This window comes from Phaenicophaeus curvirostris, chromosome 4 (genome assembly GCF_032191515.1).
Source record: "Phaenicophaeus curvirostris isolate KB17595 chromosome 4, BPBGC_Pcur_1.0, whole genome shotgun sequence".
Lineage (NCBI taxonomy): Eukaryota > Metazoa > Chordata > Aves > Cuculiformes > Cuculidae > Phaenicophaeus > Phaenicophaeus curvirostris.
This window is the reverse complement of record NC_091395.1, coordinates 1,117,261-1,133,467: the sequence shown is the minus strand read 5'-3', so window position 1 is coordinate 1,133,467 and position 16,207 is coordinate 1,117,261. Positions and strand designations below refer to the sequence as shown.

The 16,207-nt window shown below is 49.4% G+C and overlaps 1 protein-coding gene across 1 annotated transcript; it reads left to right on the top strand.

Moving 5' to 3' along the window:
• Positions 1–3,845: 3,845 nt before the first annotated feature.
• On the top strand, positions 3,846–14,596 carry LOC138719705 (alpha-fetoprotein-like). The gene is made up of 15 exons (XM_069855034.1): positions 3,846–3,921; positions 4,227–4,353; positions 5,148–5,208; positions 5,423–5,558; positions 6,469–6,671; positions 7,216–7,363; positions 8,071–8,168; positions 8,471–8,600; positions 9,094–9,308; positions 9,804–9,936; positions 10,525–10,622; positions 11,687–11,825; positions 12,490–12,713; positions 13,357–13,489; positions 14,179–14,596. Exons 2-15 carry the CDS (start codon positions 4,269–4,271, stop codon positions 14,221–14,223), a joined length of 1,848 nt encoding a protein of 615 aa, XP_069711135.1. The 5' UTR covers positions 3,846–3,921; positions 4,227–4,268; the 3' UTR covers positions 14,224–14,596.
• The last annotated feature ends 1,611 nt before the right edge of the window (positions 14,597–16,207 follow it).

Here is a 16,207-nt window from a genome sequence, read left to right as displayed (position 1 = left end):
TGAGGAAAAGGTTCAGGGGAGATTCTGAGGTAGAGAAACCACCTTGAGCCCCACAAATCTACCAAGAAGAGTGGGTTTCTGGTTAGATTCCCAGCTAATCCCCACACCACATTGCATTACAATTCTTTGGTGTGCTGGTTCACTTCCTGTTGCATTTGAAGTGGATTTTCAGCCGCACGTTGAATAATGCCAAATGCAAAGAAAGTTAAGGATGCCATTAAGGTTTAGTAATGGAAAGTGTGTTCAAAATTAATGTGCTTGTAAATTCAGTGGCTCCAGAGAGACACTGAATTCATATACAAGTGGTTACCAGGCTGCATTTATCAATGCAGAAAAGTGTAATGTGTCAAGAGAGCAGAGTCAAATACCAATGAACCAAAACTATATGACAAGAATGGGTTCCCCTCCACCCACCCCACCCCTTCAGTTCAAAGAACCTACCTGTGTTACTCTCGTGTGTCACAGGGTCTTTCAGTCTGCAGAAGGACAGCCAAGCCACAGCACTTAGAGCATCCTAAGCCTCGCTATTGGTGTGGTTTTGAAAATCACCTCTCTTTTGCTCCCCTGCTGAGCAATCTCCCTGGGGCTCTCCTTGGGGCTGTGGTTTTCCACAGCTGATATGGTTTCTTTGTAATGAGATGACTTTTTTTTTTCCCCCTTGTAGGGTCCAAGTTCAGAAGGAAAAGGAATAAGCACACCTGCAGCTCTAGCCAAGATCACACTTGTGCAAAACCAGCCTTTAAGCATTAAAGAGGTAGGGAAGCCTCCCCCGTTACCTGAAATGTAAAGTTTCTGCTGCCAAGTCCTTCAGGTTTCAGAAGGCCAACTGTTATGGTGACTTAGCACAACACCTGTGACCTGTTTCATGCAGCAGCTTTTGTTAGATTATTTCAAGAGACATTTAAGCTTTTTATTCCTTCCACTGCAACTTTCAGTGCCTTGAACTCACTGAAAACTACACAAACATTCCTGAGTATTCAAGGAGGAAAACAAAACAAACCCCAGTGCATTAGTTTAAAAGCAGACACAAGTGTTTTGAAGGCCCCCATCCTTGCCCGTGAACAATTTATTTTGTAACAAAACCAACTCCTGTAAATCAAGTTTTCCAGTCTTTGGAGAAAGCCTGACAGGAACCACACACACTCATCCTTTCAAAGAAACAACTTTGGCAGTGCCAGCCATTAAGAGTAATCACTAGAAATCCCCTCAGACACTTGGCTCCAGCAGTCAAGGGGGAATTGTACCGTGGAACCTCAGACTCCACTAGACTCCAGAGTGAGCTGTACGACATTCAGTGTCTTGGGAGGAGCACCTTTCACAAAGCAGCTGCAAGGAATGTCGGGTCCTCCTCCGAAGTGCATGCGTTTGGTTTTGCTACCTGTGGGCAGACTGCGTGCGTTCCCTGCCGTACCGCAAGGCGCTGTGTAAGCAGGGTCACCGCAACCTGAATTTGCGCCGTGTTGAGATAACAGGGATTATGTTGTGTTAAGATAACTTGTTGTGACATTCAGCGGCAGCGTTTCACTTGGCTGGATCATCACGCCTACAGGTGCGAGATAAAGACAAGGACGAGCTGTAAATGCCACCCTTTGTACTTTGTGGTGTCCAGTTGGGTCACAATCTGCACACAGTGGGATTAGGAACATAGATAGAAGTAGGAGGGTTTTGCCTAGAGAGTTAAGGGGTGGATCAATGGATTTTAGCTTGAGGAATATCTCACTTTGTCCTTTCTAGATGTTGCAGGGCCATCTTACAGGCTTGTAAGACACAGGAGGTTATTGTGGCCTCCTGTGCTGGCTTACACACCCACAGGGGGAGTGCTCCCCGAGACAAGGGGTCAAGGAAGAGAGGTCAATTCCTTCTTACTGCTTGGGAAGAAGCTGAGCTCTTCCAGGTGCATGAACTTCCTATGACATTAGTCTTCTTAGAGGGAATGTTCGGGATTTGACAAGAATGCCATCTCCAGGTTTAAAGAAAGGGTGTAATTGAATGCTATGAATGTGTTACTTGGTATCATTAAGGTTGGAAAGATCTCTAGGATCATCTGGTCCACTTACACTTTCCAACAGAAGAATTAAAGCATTGATAGAACCACAACAGAATTCACAAATTCTGCTTTCATTAGCAAGAATAGAAATGAAATAGCTGAGCTCTGGGGACACACACTTGCACTTCATTGGCCTAGTGTGATAAGCAGTGACTGAAATCTATCAGGAACAGAAACCAGCCTAAGCCCCGGTGAACACCGCTAAAGAGAACCCCCTAGCAGGATCTGAGTCACCTCTCGGCTGCGTGACACAGAACCAAGGAAAACCCTGAGAGCAGCCTGGGCATTTCAGGAGCTTGCTGGCATCCCCCACTAACCAGCCCCAGCTGTGGGCAGCTCACAGCTCCACACCCCGGGGGCGATCACCTGCCTCTAGCTCTGAATTGGCCTTGCAGACCCTTTCTCAGAAGTTCTGGACACAGCTGGGTCCTTGATAGGTGTAAAACCAAATAGGCCACTATGGTTTCTGTACTGTGAAGGACACCGGGACCTCTCCATGAGGACATAAGCTCTTCAGAGGGCTTCATCTCTAGCGTTTGCCCCCGTCTTTCTTTCCAGTTAAACGCTGCACATACATTTCCCTCCTGTGAAGGAGGGAGTGTTCACTGCAAACAGGCAGAGAGCCATCCAAGTACGTTCAAAGGAGAGCGAAAAGCAGTTCAATGTGATGCTGAGCTTGGAAAAGGCCCGTGGGGACATTTAGTTTAAAGGGTTTTAAATGCAGCAGCCAGTTGCAGCTTCCAGGAATACTTAGGACAACACATTACACATGCATCATCTTTGAAACTCACTCTTCCAGGCCAAAGATGTCTCTGGCATCAGTGTCTCGGCCATTTCTGCAGCTCCAGTTCCAAATATGCTTCCCCCCTCGCCTTTATTTTTATAACAGCAAGCTTGTATGAGGGGTTGTGCTGAAAATGAGACATCAGTCGGCGTCTCTCCCTGCCTACTCTAGGGAAATGGTAGCAGGAACACACTGGGCATCCCCAGATTGCCCCATGGGGCCTCTGCTCCTGCAGCCTCCCCCCAGGAAGCTGACGAGTCCCGGGCGCTGGAGGGGGGAATTCACAGCCAGCAGGCAAGAGGGAGCACTGATTCCCAAAAGGGAACCAGTTTTTTGGAAACAGCTGGATGAGAAAAGCCTTCTCTGATCTGCTCCTCTGTACTTAGTGAGGCTCATAGATGTAAAAATACTCTCCAGAGCCCTCCCTTTCCAGTAGATTTCTGTCTCCTATGGGGCTTTTCAGTTACCAGCGATAGACCTTACTTGTGCCTCCCTCAATAGATGTGGTTTCATCTTGGGTTTCAGGTCTCCTGCTCCGATGACTGGGGTCCCATCTCCCCTCTCAGAATCCTTCTTCCTTTTGACACCTCTCATGTGATAACAAACTCCCTCATTGTCTCCTGCAGCATGGAACAAGGAGAACTGCCATTTTCTCCCTGAAGAGATAAGAAGCTCTGGCTCTGCCTCTTCCCTCAGACCAAACACCCATACCCTTGCCCTTTGTTGCCGGTACCTGTGCCTCCCCAAAGCCCAAAAAAAGGTGACACTGTTATCACAGTGACGCGAACAGCACGTTATTTTTTAAGTCAGTAAAATAACTGCATTAACCACTGTTTTTCTCTGCATTCTACAGTTTAGGAGTAGATTTTGTTTCAAGATTCGCAGCTATTTGAATGGTTATTGCTAATGCAGCAAAACGTAGTGGATACTCCATTCAGCCTTTTCACCAGGACGCCTTGGGAGCTGGGAGCGAGCGCTTGTTCAGCAGGGAGGAGCCACAAACAGCAGGTTAACAGCTAATGGGGGGCTTGTCAGTCAGCAGCCTGGTACGAAGGCATCTTCTGCACAGCAACCACCTTTGAACAAATCTGTGAGTGGGTGAGATCATTACACACAATAAACAGCCCAGGAGTGTTTAAACTTCTTGTTTGAAGTGTGATAAGTTAAACATTTGTCTAAATTTTTGGGGAAAAAAAAAAGAGTCTCCAAGGTCCTTCCTTTGCAAGAAGCTGCTCAGCGTCATCCTGAGCAAATAACGGCACATCTAATTACTGTTGGGAATATTCCAAAAGGGCTGGTGTGCTGTGTGACAGTAAAAAGGGATTGGTTAACGAGAGATCGCTTGGGTGAGTATAAAAGTAACTCTTTCCCCTGAATTCTTCCTGCTTTTCACAGCTGAACCAGGCCCACCGTGGGCCGCTGCCGAAATCCAGCAGGATGAGCAGGCGAGCGGTCATTTATGTTGGCGTCTTGGTGAGCCTTGCTGCAGTCAGGGCCCTGCCGAGGAGCTACCGGGACACGGGTAAGAACATCTCCCGTATTTTCACTGTGGTCTGTTGTAGAACACCTAGCGCGCAGGGTTATTGGTAGCTCGTGGTGCCGCTGCTTGGTCCCTTATGGGCCAAAACTGTATCTGTATGAAGGCTTTGTGATCAGCCTGAGCCGAGTGGCTTCTTTATGGCTTGAGGCTCCCTGTGCAGTGCAGGACGGGCACTGGTTACTGAGAGGGAGTGTATGGAAAGGTAAGTTTATCCACAGGGCTGCGGTTGCCACTGATTGTAGGTACTGCCAAACCTGCTGAGGTAAAACCTGGGGTGTCCCAGTCCCTCCACAGAGCATGGGGAAGCAGGAGAGAGGAGTAACACCAAGCCGATGCGTGTGCCCTTTCTCTCAGGCTACAGCCTTGCCGCACTCTTTTTGTCTTGTTTGATCCTTGTACACCAGCCTCAGCCCTGCTGAAAGAGTGAGACAGTAACATCTCCAGCTGGGAGCAGGCTCCTGGGTTTAAAATTGATCTCTCGGGATGTTCTAACAAGGAACTCAAGGAATTGTTGCATTTAGCTTTGCCTACTAACAAAGGCCCTGGGGCAAAGGGAAAGCACACGTGGGCCACGTGTGTTCCTCTAGGCCAGTTCATATTAACTTGGCCCTCTTATATTGTGGGTCAGAAAAAGTTTCCTGCCCTCGTGCTTCAGTCAACTGGGAAGCAAACCGTACCCCAGGCTCTCAGTTATATTTCTGTGAGACCCCAGTACCAAAAGAAAAAAGGCATTTGATGAAGCATTTATTGAACATTTTTTATGCAATATTTTTCAGAGGAAAAAAACAGCCTTGGACAACACTTCTCCCAGCTGCAGGAGAAAAATTTCAAAGCCATGTAAGTTATCCAGGTAAAACGTCTGCTTGCAAATTTGCTGCCCCTGAGCATTTGTGTCATTTGGAAATGGGCACGCGCAGGGAGTTAAACACTTGCCCACTCCTCCAGCCCACATGGGGTGACAGGAATCCTCCTCCTGCCTCGCACGTACAGGTGGCACCGGTAGTTTCCAGGTAGCCAGCACCTGGTGTAACGCCGTGTGTTCTCCTCGCAGGGCCGTGATCATGTTTGCGCAGTACGAGCAAGGAGGGACGTTTGGCAGAGCGGCTGAAATGGCCGAGGCCGTCACGGTGCTTGCCAAGCGCTGCGCCGCTGCAGCCGGAGCCGGCCCCGACTGTCTGAAGCCTCTGGTAAGCGCACGGGTGTTTCTCATGTGGCAAATGGCTTCAGCAGCGACTTGAAATTTCAGAGCCCTCATACAAGGTTTTGCAAAGAGGTGCGAGTACATTATTGAGATGGGACTCCCTGTGTGTGCCTTGTTGACTCCCTCCCCCTCCGCACTCCCAGCGATAAAGCATCCCAAGAAAAGTGAAGGAAAACAAAGCCCCTCTGCTCCCCCACCCCAGATATCACAGCAGCTTCTGAAATCGTTGACCTGTGTCTTTCTAAAGCTGTTTGGAAAGTTGTGCTTTTACAGCCTGGGTAACAAGAGTCAGAAGAAGCCAAATTAGGTATCTCTAGCCAAGGCAATTCTTAGCAAATCGCCCTGAGCTTTGAGTTTTGTTGCCACTTTTGGAGCTGGCAGACTAAATCGTGAGTGTTGGTCTGTGTGGCAGCTCAGCTCTGGTTTGTTGGATGCTGAAACAAACCCTGAATTAAAGCTGCTCCTGGCTGAGGTGTGACTGCCAGCTGGGCTGGGTCCCACGCTTGGTGGACAAGACAAGGCAGTTTTCAGTGTACAAACCTGGCTGCCATGAGAAAACATGGATCCTGCTGTGCTGCAAACAGCTGTATGCAAACTGAGTCATAGCTGGTATCAAGAAAAAGGGGCTGAGTAACATCATAAGTTCAGAGCATTTCAAAGTGGAACAGTTTTCGAGTCTGTCCTGGCAGAGCAGTAGCTACCAGGGCTTGGAAAAGCATCACCTCTGGGGTTTAGAGATCAGTCCAGTTGTCACTGCAGTCAAAGCAGGAGGGAATAAAGACAGAAACTGTGAGTTTATTCTAGCTGGGGCCTGATGGCTGAAAGCAGCCTCCTTGGGGAGCTCGGAGGAGTGAAATGGAGCCCTCACACAAATTTTTTGTTCTCTTTTTTCCCAGAAAAAGATTTTCCTCGACACAATATGCCAGGAGGAAAGTCTTCCCAAATCTACTGAGTGCTGTGCTAGAAAGGATCCTGAAAGAAATGACTGCTTCCTCGCCCTTAAAAACTCATCCAGAGGGTTCGTGTCTCCTTTTGAAAGGCCAGACGCTGAAGCTGCCTGCAGAAACTACTCACAGCACCACCATCCACTAATGGGATAGTAAGTAGATAAATCATGGATTGGTTGCCTGGAGAGCAAAGTCGTGAGCCAGGAGATGGCAAACGCAGCATTGACCAAACATTTCAGTCTAGGAGTCTCTGTAATAGTGTACTCGTTCCTCTTCCTACTGTGAATGACTTTCATAACTCATCCAGCTGCAACTGTCATTATGTGAAGCCCATTCTACCCGCACTCCCTGCTTTCGATACCGGCCTGAGTGACGAACAGTCCGGCTGGGTTCACTGCAGTCTGCGTAAAGGACTCGTCTTACACCAGTCCCACCCTTAGTCCTTAAAAGCCAAGTAAAAATTTTGCTGCCTCTAAGCCAGAACTAGTGGGATTTGAGACTCTCATCTGCAGGAAAATGGCAGCCTCAGCAGCATTTTCCAAGGTGAACACCTCGCTCCATAGCCCGTCCTTAGGACAGGGACACAGTCGCTGCCTGGAGCTGTCATTTTACTGTGCAGCAAATGCTGCTGTGGTGCTGCTGCCTCCTGCACAGAGGGGCTCACCTTGAAACCAAAGATTTTCCTCTCGGTTTTAGCTTTATCTACAAGCTCTCCAGAAGTCATCCCTTCCTCTATGCCCCTACAATCCTCTCCGTCGCTCTCCGGTATGAAGAGATGCTGAGAGACTGCTGTGGAAGTGTGGAAGAGCCCGCTCAGAACCTGGAGGAATGCTTCCGGAGACAGGTATTCCAGTTCCATCAACAGGTGTTCATTGATCAGGGTGCTACCAGGGACTCCCTAGAGCTGAGCAATTACTGACGCGCACAGATCAGCCAGTTCTCATCAGCACCTCACCCTGATGGAGCAATTCACCTCACTGGGGACAAGCTGAAATCCGTCTGAGCTGCTGTCTTGAGTTAGAGCTCGCGCTCCTAACTGGCAGCGCTCGAGTCGGGGATGTTGGGCAGATGCAGCTTTTTGTCCTGTGGCCACCTCCTGCTTGGCAAGCGTTTGCCCTGCAGAGACAGCCCACACAGAACCAGGGTCAGAAATCCAGAGCAGACCACCTGGAACAGGGGAAATCATATCCTGGTGGGATGTGATTATATCATATCCCTGGTGGGATATGGTTTCTGTTGGGCAGGCTGCGAGTGATGGGAGTTGAACATCAGCAGTGCCAAGCTGGTCACGTAGCTCCCAGGTGATGATTTCTTCCCCTGTGCTAAAACCACTGACCTGTTACCTAAAGGGGTCTGGTTTCCTCGCACAGAACGCTTAATAAATGGGGATGACTCACCAGCAAGCACGACAGTCGGTTCATCTAGCAGCTTGGATAGCATTTTGCTTTCACTATTAAGCCCCCTGTTTAAAATCCCGTTGCCACAGCAGGTTTAGTGTAACACACTGTCTTTTTCCTTCCACTTCCCTGGTCTGCCCCTTCTTTCTGGCAGGCACCAAAGGTGATGAAGCCCATGAACGAGGACGGGCTGCGGCAGGAACACACGTGTGCAATCCTGAATAACTTTGGAGAAAGGATGCTAAAGGCTCTGTGAGTCACGTCCCCCCCCCTTTTATAATTACTTTGAAAGAGCGTGGATGCTGCACATCGGCTGTGGGTGACTCTGTGCCTGCACACAGAACGCTGATTGCCAGCTATATCCCTCCCACATTCCCCTCACAGCAGCATCCAGCAGAGCAGGCAGCTTAAGACACAAATCTATGTATGACAGAAGTCACCACTTCCTTACAAACTGCCCAGTGTTTGAAACGAACGCATCTCTCCGTGATGGAAATCAGCAAAACGCCTCTCATGCTGTCAATATAAACTACAACTGCTTTTCTCTGTTGCAGGAAACTCACTCAGATAAGCCAAAAGTTCCCCAAAGCTGATTTTGTCACCGTTAACAAACTCGTGACAGATATCGCCAACATGCACAAGGGCTGCTGCCGTGGGGACACGCTGGACTGCATGCACAGGAGGGTAAAACTCATTTCATATGTATGTGTTTGCAGGAGTTTAATACCTTTTCGTTGCTGTTTTCAGATTTGGTTTTCTCCTGTGCTCTGACAATTGCTCTCCAGAACTAGAGTTGAACTCTTCAGATAAAAACCTGCTTGATTTTCCTATTTGACTGTCCCTGGTCAAGACATCAAGAGGAGGAGAAAGATCCTCTTTGAAACTAAAAAGACCTAATGCTGCTCCAGAAGATTTGGTCGCAGCTCCCAGCTGCACCACATGCGTTCTGGGCAGCTTTTGGCAGAACACAGACAGCTGCTCCCTGTCCCACGTTCCCTGCTCTCTTCTCACACCCCAAACCCATTTAGCTCCTTGATTGTCTAGAAAGAGGCTCCCTGGCTAGGTGGTTCCTTGTAGCACCCATCTGGGAGTCACCTTCTCATAAAAACCTGATCCAAATAGGTATCCAACCCAAAACCTGATAAAGTGTCCTTCATTCCTTTTTCTCCCCCTGCAGGAGGAGATCCTACACTATGTCTGCAGCCACCAAGGCATCCTGTCCAGTAAGATGAAGAAGTGCTGTGAAAAGCCCCTGTTACAGAGAATCGAATGCCTCATTAACACAGAAAATGATGATCAACCCGCAGAGCTGTCCCGCCACATCAGGGATTTTATAGAAGACAAAGGAATATGTGAGCATTTCACCCAGGAAAAGGAGACACTCCTTGCCAGGTAACTCAAGCGCTTAACTCACTGTTCCAGTGCTGGGTGACAGTCTGGATGTTAAGCCCAGGCTCGCAGCCTCGGGTTCCTGTGCTCTGTGAGCAGGCACAGGACAGCATGCAAGCTGGTCTCTATGAGAAGTGCAGCTCATTGATGTGTAGGAATGGGTCTTTCACCAGAAAAAATAAATGATCATTTTGAGAGCATTAAAAAAAGAGCGAACCCTCAGCCCCACAAAGCCTTAGGCTGTGCCTGAGCCAAGCTGGGGCTGTCACATGCACAGGACGTGCTGAGGCAGTGCTGGCCTGAGCCAGCCACGCTTTGTGCCAGTTCAGTCCCAGGGCTGAACTGCCAGTTCAGTCTCAGGGCTGAGAGGATGCAAAATTCTCCTGCTCCTCCAGACATCAGACAGACCCCTCCCCAAAGCACCCCTGCTCGCCCCGCCGCTCCCCAAGGGTGGTAGTTATGGCTCATCTCTAACTCCTGACACTCCACCTGTTGCAGGTTCCTGTATGAATATTCCCGGAGACACCCTGAATTTTCTGCTCAGATGCTTTTACGGATTGGGAAGGGATACGAGGAGCTACTGACCGAGTGCTGCCAGCCCGGTGCTCCAGATGACTGCGCCAGCAGAGGGGTGGGTGCCATGGGGCGTCGCAGCGCGCTGGGGGAGTTAAGCACAGCACCACGCAGCTGGTGCTACCTAAAGAGCAGGTCTCCCTGCTCCAGGTCCAGAGTGAGGACCCACAGCGCCTCTAACAAACCCAGCAAATACAACACAGCCCGGGCATGCTGTACAGAAAAAGCATCAGCAGAGCTTTCACAGCCTTCCAGGGCAAAGCAACTTAACACAGATGCCAGGGAAGGGGATGGAGCTAACATTTCCCCGCTCCCCCCTGCGCTCCCCAGCAGCACCAGTTGCCCACTTGTGCATGAAAAAGGTGCTTCTGGTTATGGTCTCAGGTAGATGTTGGCGCTGTAGATGAGTGAAGTCAAGAGCTACCCTGTGTCCCAGCCCTCGCCCCCCCTCGTCACACAGAACTAAGGGGATAGAGGGTGGACACCTGTGGCACTCAGGCAGCTTGTAGAGGTGTCAGATGAAGGTGTTCTCAAGGGGTGAAAGCTGGGAGGTGCAGCCCAGGTGAGATGCAGCTGCCCCTGGCCAGGCAGCAGCACATTCTCCTTTCCCCAATATGCCAACCCCTCAAATCAACTTTTTTTTCAGGAGGAAGAACTGAAGAAACACATTTATGAAACAGAAAGTGTCATGAAGACAAGCTGTGATGTGTACAAGGAGAAAGGCGATTACTATTTCCAAAACGAGTATGACTTTTTATGTGCTTTTGTTACCCCTCTCCAGCTGGGGACAACTCGGGGTGGGGTAAAGCTGTGCATGTCAGACATGACAGGCTAAGCAACACCAACATACCAATGGCTTCTAGGATTTTTGTCTCCTTTCCAAGGCAGCACGCTGGCCTCTCGCGAGTTCTCTCCTTCACCCAGCTCACAAAGCAGTGAAGGGACAACTGGATCACTCTCATCCATGATTTTTAACTGTGTCCTGTAACTGAAGAGTCAAAGTTGGCCAAAGGACACTTGCTGTGTCTTTTGCAAAAGGCTGTGCACAGCCGCTGCAGGAGCTGGAGAGAACACTGACAATTGCAACAAACCCCTGACTGCAGTAGAGAGCAAAACCAGACTCTCTGAACCACAGAACTGTGCCTACACACAGGCACAGGCCTCCAGGAGGAACTCTGGCCCTGATTTCAATGCTAATTAGCACATGCCTGACTTGAGTATGTAAGCAATCTCAGTGAAACCTCTAAAATGCCCGTGCACTGAAAGCTTGGCTTCAGCCCACCTCCTCCAAGGAGATTGTGGCCTTTCTGCGCTTCTGTGCGTGTTTGATCTTTAAAAGCCCCTCAGAACTCAAGGTTTCCACAAACCCAGTGAGTGCTCCTGCCTGTTAAGGGTTTCCTGGCCCCAGTGGTTAATAAGCAGCTTTTTAAACAGAGACAACGAGCGAGCTGCTGTGAACTTACCTCATGCCCTCAGCCAGTCTGCCCAGGCAGCACTCGAGTTCAGTTTTGCTCTCAGACTGCCAGGAAAGGTGTAACGCAGGAAAAATGAACCAACCAGGTAGATGGCCCAGCGACACCTACCTGGCAATGCTGTCCTTAGGTTTATATGTTTAACCTGGTAAGACACCAGTCAGCAAGAGGAGAGCTCGGACAAAGGGAGCAGGCTTACAGCAGTTTCTGCGCTCAGGCTGAGTCCTGCCCCTGTACCGCCATGTGTTCTGGGTGGTTTGGCCTGAACTTGGCAGGGTTTGCTCTTTGCTGCCTGGCGGAACAAACCCACCAACAGCAAAGAAATTATCATTTCAGGCTTCTCGTGAGCTTCACCAAGAAGATGCCCCAGCTGACAACAGCAGAGCTGATCAAATTCACCAAGCAAATGACTGCTGTCAGCTCCAAGTGCTGCCGGTTAAGTCAGGACAAGCTGCTGCCTTGTGCCGAGGAGAATGTGAGCATTGGCATTCCCTGTCCTCGCCCTGCTTCTTTCTGAAAGTCCACCACAAATCCTGCTGTCCAAGAGCTCGGGGGAAAGGTCAACGAGAACCTGAATCAGCCCACAGGAGGACAGGACATGGTCTGGGTGATGCTTGGCCATGAGCAGTTACACAGAGTCCAGTCCTGGTCCTGCTGAAGTGAATAATCTCTTGTTGAGCTCTTCCTTTCCCAGTGCCTAAAGCTGCTGTGCTCCATGGAAAGGATCAGTTTTGGAGAGCTCTCCTGTAAGAGTTCTCCAGGCCCGTAAGCCAGAGCACTTACACAGCACCCGCATGTACAACCTCACAGTTGCCAGCAGAGCAACTTATGCACAGGAACCCTGCTGCTGGGAGCAAATCACACACAAGCAGGATTTTAGGGAGCACTCATATCATTTCTTTGTGTGGAGGACAGCCCCTGCATCTCCACATGCTTATTCCAAAACTCCAAGGCATTGCTACACTGATAAAAAAAAAAAATCAGTAGAAATACAAACTGTTATCTACCTTACAGCAAAGTTTAATTCAATTCTCAGTGATTTTATAATATTGCAAAGAGCTGCACGTATTCCACAGGGACTTTTGAAAATGAAAAAATAAGGTGAAGTTGGTTTTCCCCCCCCACTTTTCTCTGTACAGTTGGACCTGGTGCTTGGAGAAATCTGCAGGAGGCACCTGGCCGACCCTATAAACCCAGGAGTTTGCCACTGCTGCAGCGGCTCCTACGCTTTCCGGAGGCCCTGTGTGGGGAAACTGGAACTGGATGAGAGTTACACACCCTTGCCCTTGACTCCCGGTCTCTTTGCTTTCCATAAAGACTTGTGCACACGTGAAGAAGAGCAGTTACAGCACAAGAAGCAGGAGTAAGTTGTGCCTGTTTCAGTCACCCCGTTTCTCATTCTTATCCCAGCAATGCTTGCCTTGCCCTTGGCCACTCCTTCTGGCCACCTTTGCCACTGGAAAGAGCCATGCATCCCCCAAGCCCCTCTGCCAAGCTCCCTGTCTTTCCTCTCATGCTGGTCCCAGTTCCTTCTGCCGTTTGGTTCAACCAGCACTGACTTGTGTCAGGCAAGAGGAAAGGCATTTCCAGAGGTGGGAAGCTGCACTGGTGTACGCGCCACCAACGGCAGCAATCAGCAGCCAAGGTTGGGTCTGGTAAAGGTGCCCTCAGTCCTGTGGTTTGGCCAGGGAAAACATGGATGCCGGACCATCCAGAGCCACTGCACGAGCAGAGAACGCCGTGGCCATTACCTCGCGCTGGGGGGGTCCCGTGCTGTCCTGGACCCTCTGGAGAGGCACAACACAGCCCATCTGCACGCTTCGGGCAGGGCTATGGTGGAACGGCTCCCAAAGCGATCACTGAGAGTTGATTTGACAGGGGAGCAGGGTGCATCCTCTCCCCCTGCTGCAAAGGGGAAGCAGGCAGTAACACAACAGGCAGTTCTGTCTGAGGAACTCCCCGGTGAGCTGCGTGCTTACCTCTTGGCTTTGTTGCTTCCCTTACAGGATGCTCATCAACCTCATCAAGTACAAGCCCCTCATTACCCAGGAGCAGCTGAGCTCCATCACAGCCACCTTTGCTGCCATGAGGGAACGGTGCTGCCAAGCAGGAGACCCTGAGGCGTGTTTTGCCAGAGAGGTATCGTTTCTGTCTCACCCACACATTGAGTCACTACAGAACACCAACTCTAGGCAAGAGTGTGGATTTGTCCGTTAGGCTATAACCCAAATCGTTGGAGAGAAAGGATACATTCAAATGCAAGACCAAAGCCTTTACCCCATTCACTCTCCCCATCTCTGTTTTCCTTGCTGTAATTTTAGCTCGCTGAACTCCATCCGCAGGGCTGCTTCAGCTTCTCTTCACACTCTGGTAAATCTGCTTTTACCTGCTTATCTCACTGATACATTCTGAGCTGAGCTTTGACAAACCAGCCCTGACCCTTCAGCCCTGCTCTATTTTCTCCTATCTCTTTGCCCTTCTTTGCTCTAATATGAAATGAAACACAAGCAATTCTGTCTTTTGTGAATAAGAAATCTCTCCTCTAAACAGACTCAGCTGCAAAACGTCCCTCTAACTCTTCTGAACAGAGCTGTACATTAGTATTTTTCCAAAAGATAACAGATTTTCAGGCAATCAGAGCTGAACAGTAAAAGCAGAATTCGACAGCGTATTCAGCAGTGACAGAGGTACCTGCACCCTGCAGGCGCAGTGCTGGGACACAGCTTGCAAAGGAGAGAAAGCGGGTCCCGCTGCTGCCTTACTCATTACCTGGCTCATAAGATTGCCCTTCTTGCTCCGTTCCTTATGGATATTTTGCCTTTTTTCAGGGTCCAGAACTTATAAAGAGTAGTGAGAAGGTGCTGTCGGCATGAAGAGCTCACACGGCGCATTGGAAGAGGTCGGCTGAGTGCTGTTCTGTCACACAACCTGAGCAGCGAGCGCCTCTTCTCTAAGTGTTCACCAAGTATAAACAGAGACGTACGATTTATCACAGTAGAGACAACTGAGTTTCCTCACAACTCTAACACAGCCATGGGTGTTTCCACCAACCACATCCTGCTGCTGCAGACAAGGTAGAAGAACAAAACAGCAAATTCCCACAAAGAATCCACTGAGCTGTGTCTCCACAAACCCCGTCCGCTCGCAGAGCTCAGCTTACCTGGCAATTAAACACATGATTCATGTTCTTCAGATGAGGAGAAACCTGTAGGCAAACTTCATGCCTGGCTCCCATTGCTTTGATTCCAAATGATCAAGGATACCTGAACTGTAAACCAAACATGTTGCTTAAGCCAGTTTAAGCCCAGAGAGAGGGCATCACCTTAAAGAAATTCCCTGAGAGAATCAATAAATGGGTGGAAATATAGGGTTTAGATTGGCCACCACCTCATGGAACCTGCATGACCTTCCTTATGCCAAACAGTCACTGGCACACAGAGAGAAAGGCAGTTTAATTGTTAAGATATGGAGCATAAGCACACATGAGATCTAATTATTTTTCAATCACTAAATCATTATTTTTCTATTTATACGCACACACTCCTCCCATTCAGTCATTGGTACAGCTGCTTGAGGGCAGTTGTGACATTGCCTTTAAGCACAGAAAGATTCCCTGTGGCATCCCTAAAATAAAAGGAAAATAAGCACAACATCATGGAGACAACTGAACATAGGCTGCAGAACAACCGGCCAGCACGGGAACCGTCAGGGAAAGCACCGGGAAGGGCCAGGCTGACAGCCCAGCTGGGGTCACACACCCATGGCTCCCAGGTTTTACTTCCTCTTTATGTTAAAAGAAATCAAAATGCATCATAAAAAATGCCAAAGCCAGTACTGAAAGAAGTGTTTTTCCTGGAAGCCTCTGGCTGGAAGGAAGAGGCATCCAGGTATCAGGTTCCCTGGTAGATATTCCCAGCAATAGAAATAATAAAGAAACAGAGCCCAAACAAACATCTATAATTGTAAATGCAGCTGAAAGCCACATCAGCAGAGAGAAGGGTTCAGGTCACAATAAAGAAGTTAACCAAAGCAGGATCTGTCCTGCACAAACCACGAGGGGTGTAAATAACTAGCAGGAAAACCCTTGGTTAGGTTTGTGGCTGACAAAGCAGCCACTGCTCCAAACCCCTCTGTAGCATTCAAAATGTCAAAGTGTGGGAAATACAAGAAACAGCATAGAAAGCCCAGCTGTGCTCTCTGAGGGCCCTTCTAACCCAGGACATAGGTGGGAGTGAGCTACTGCTCCATTTTGGCATGGGAAACCTGCCCACAGGGAGCCCTGGGGGTAACCACGCTCTCACTGCTTCAAACACACCAGGCCCAAGAGGAACGAAGCCCACACTGGCTGAAACCACCAGCTGCCGCCTGAGGTTGGGTCAGAACCTGACTGCGATCAGCTCCAGCCCTCAGGGCAGCACCGCCCTCCCGGGGGAGTTCCTCACTCCCTCACAATAGGTTCCTAAAGCTTGGCTGATGCCTATTTGAATCAATCCCTAGGGAAACACCAATGATGCTTGCAGTGCTTCTGTTTGCCCCTCCAAGGTGACCATTTCTCAACACCACACCTCTAAACTGCTGCAGTGCCTGTATTGCTGCTCCCTGTTCCCCTTGCCCGTGTTTATTTTCCTGGGCAGGATTATACTAAACCCCACATTAAAATAAGCCTCTTGCCCAACCACAACAGCTCCAGTTCACACACAGGCTGTTTAGCTTTACATTCCCATCCACATCGCAGCATCTCAGGCCAGGTAGGTTTTCACATTCAGTTTGTCCCATATGATTTATAAGTAGCATTTTCTGCCCCTCAGTTCCCTCCCTCTCTCTATTTGGTTTCTGCAGAAGCCAGAGGAGACTGAG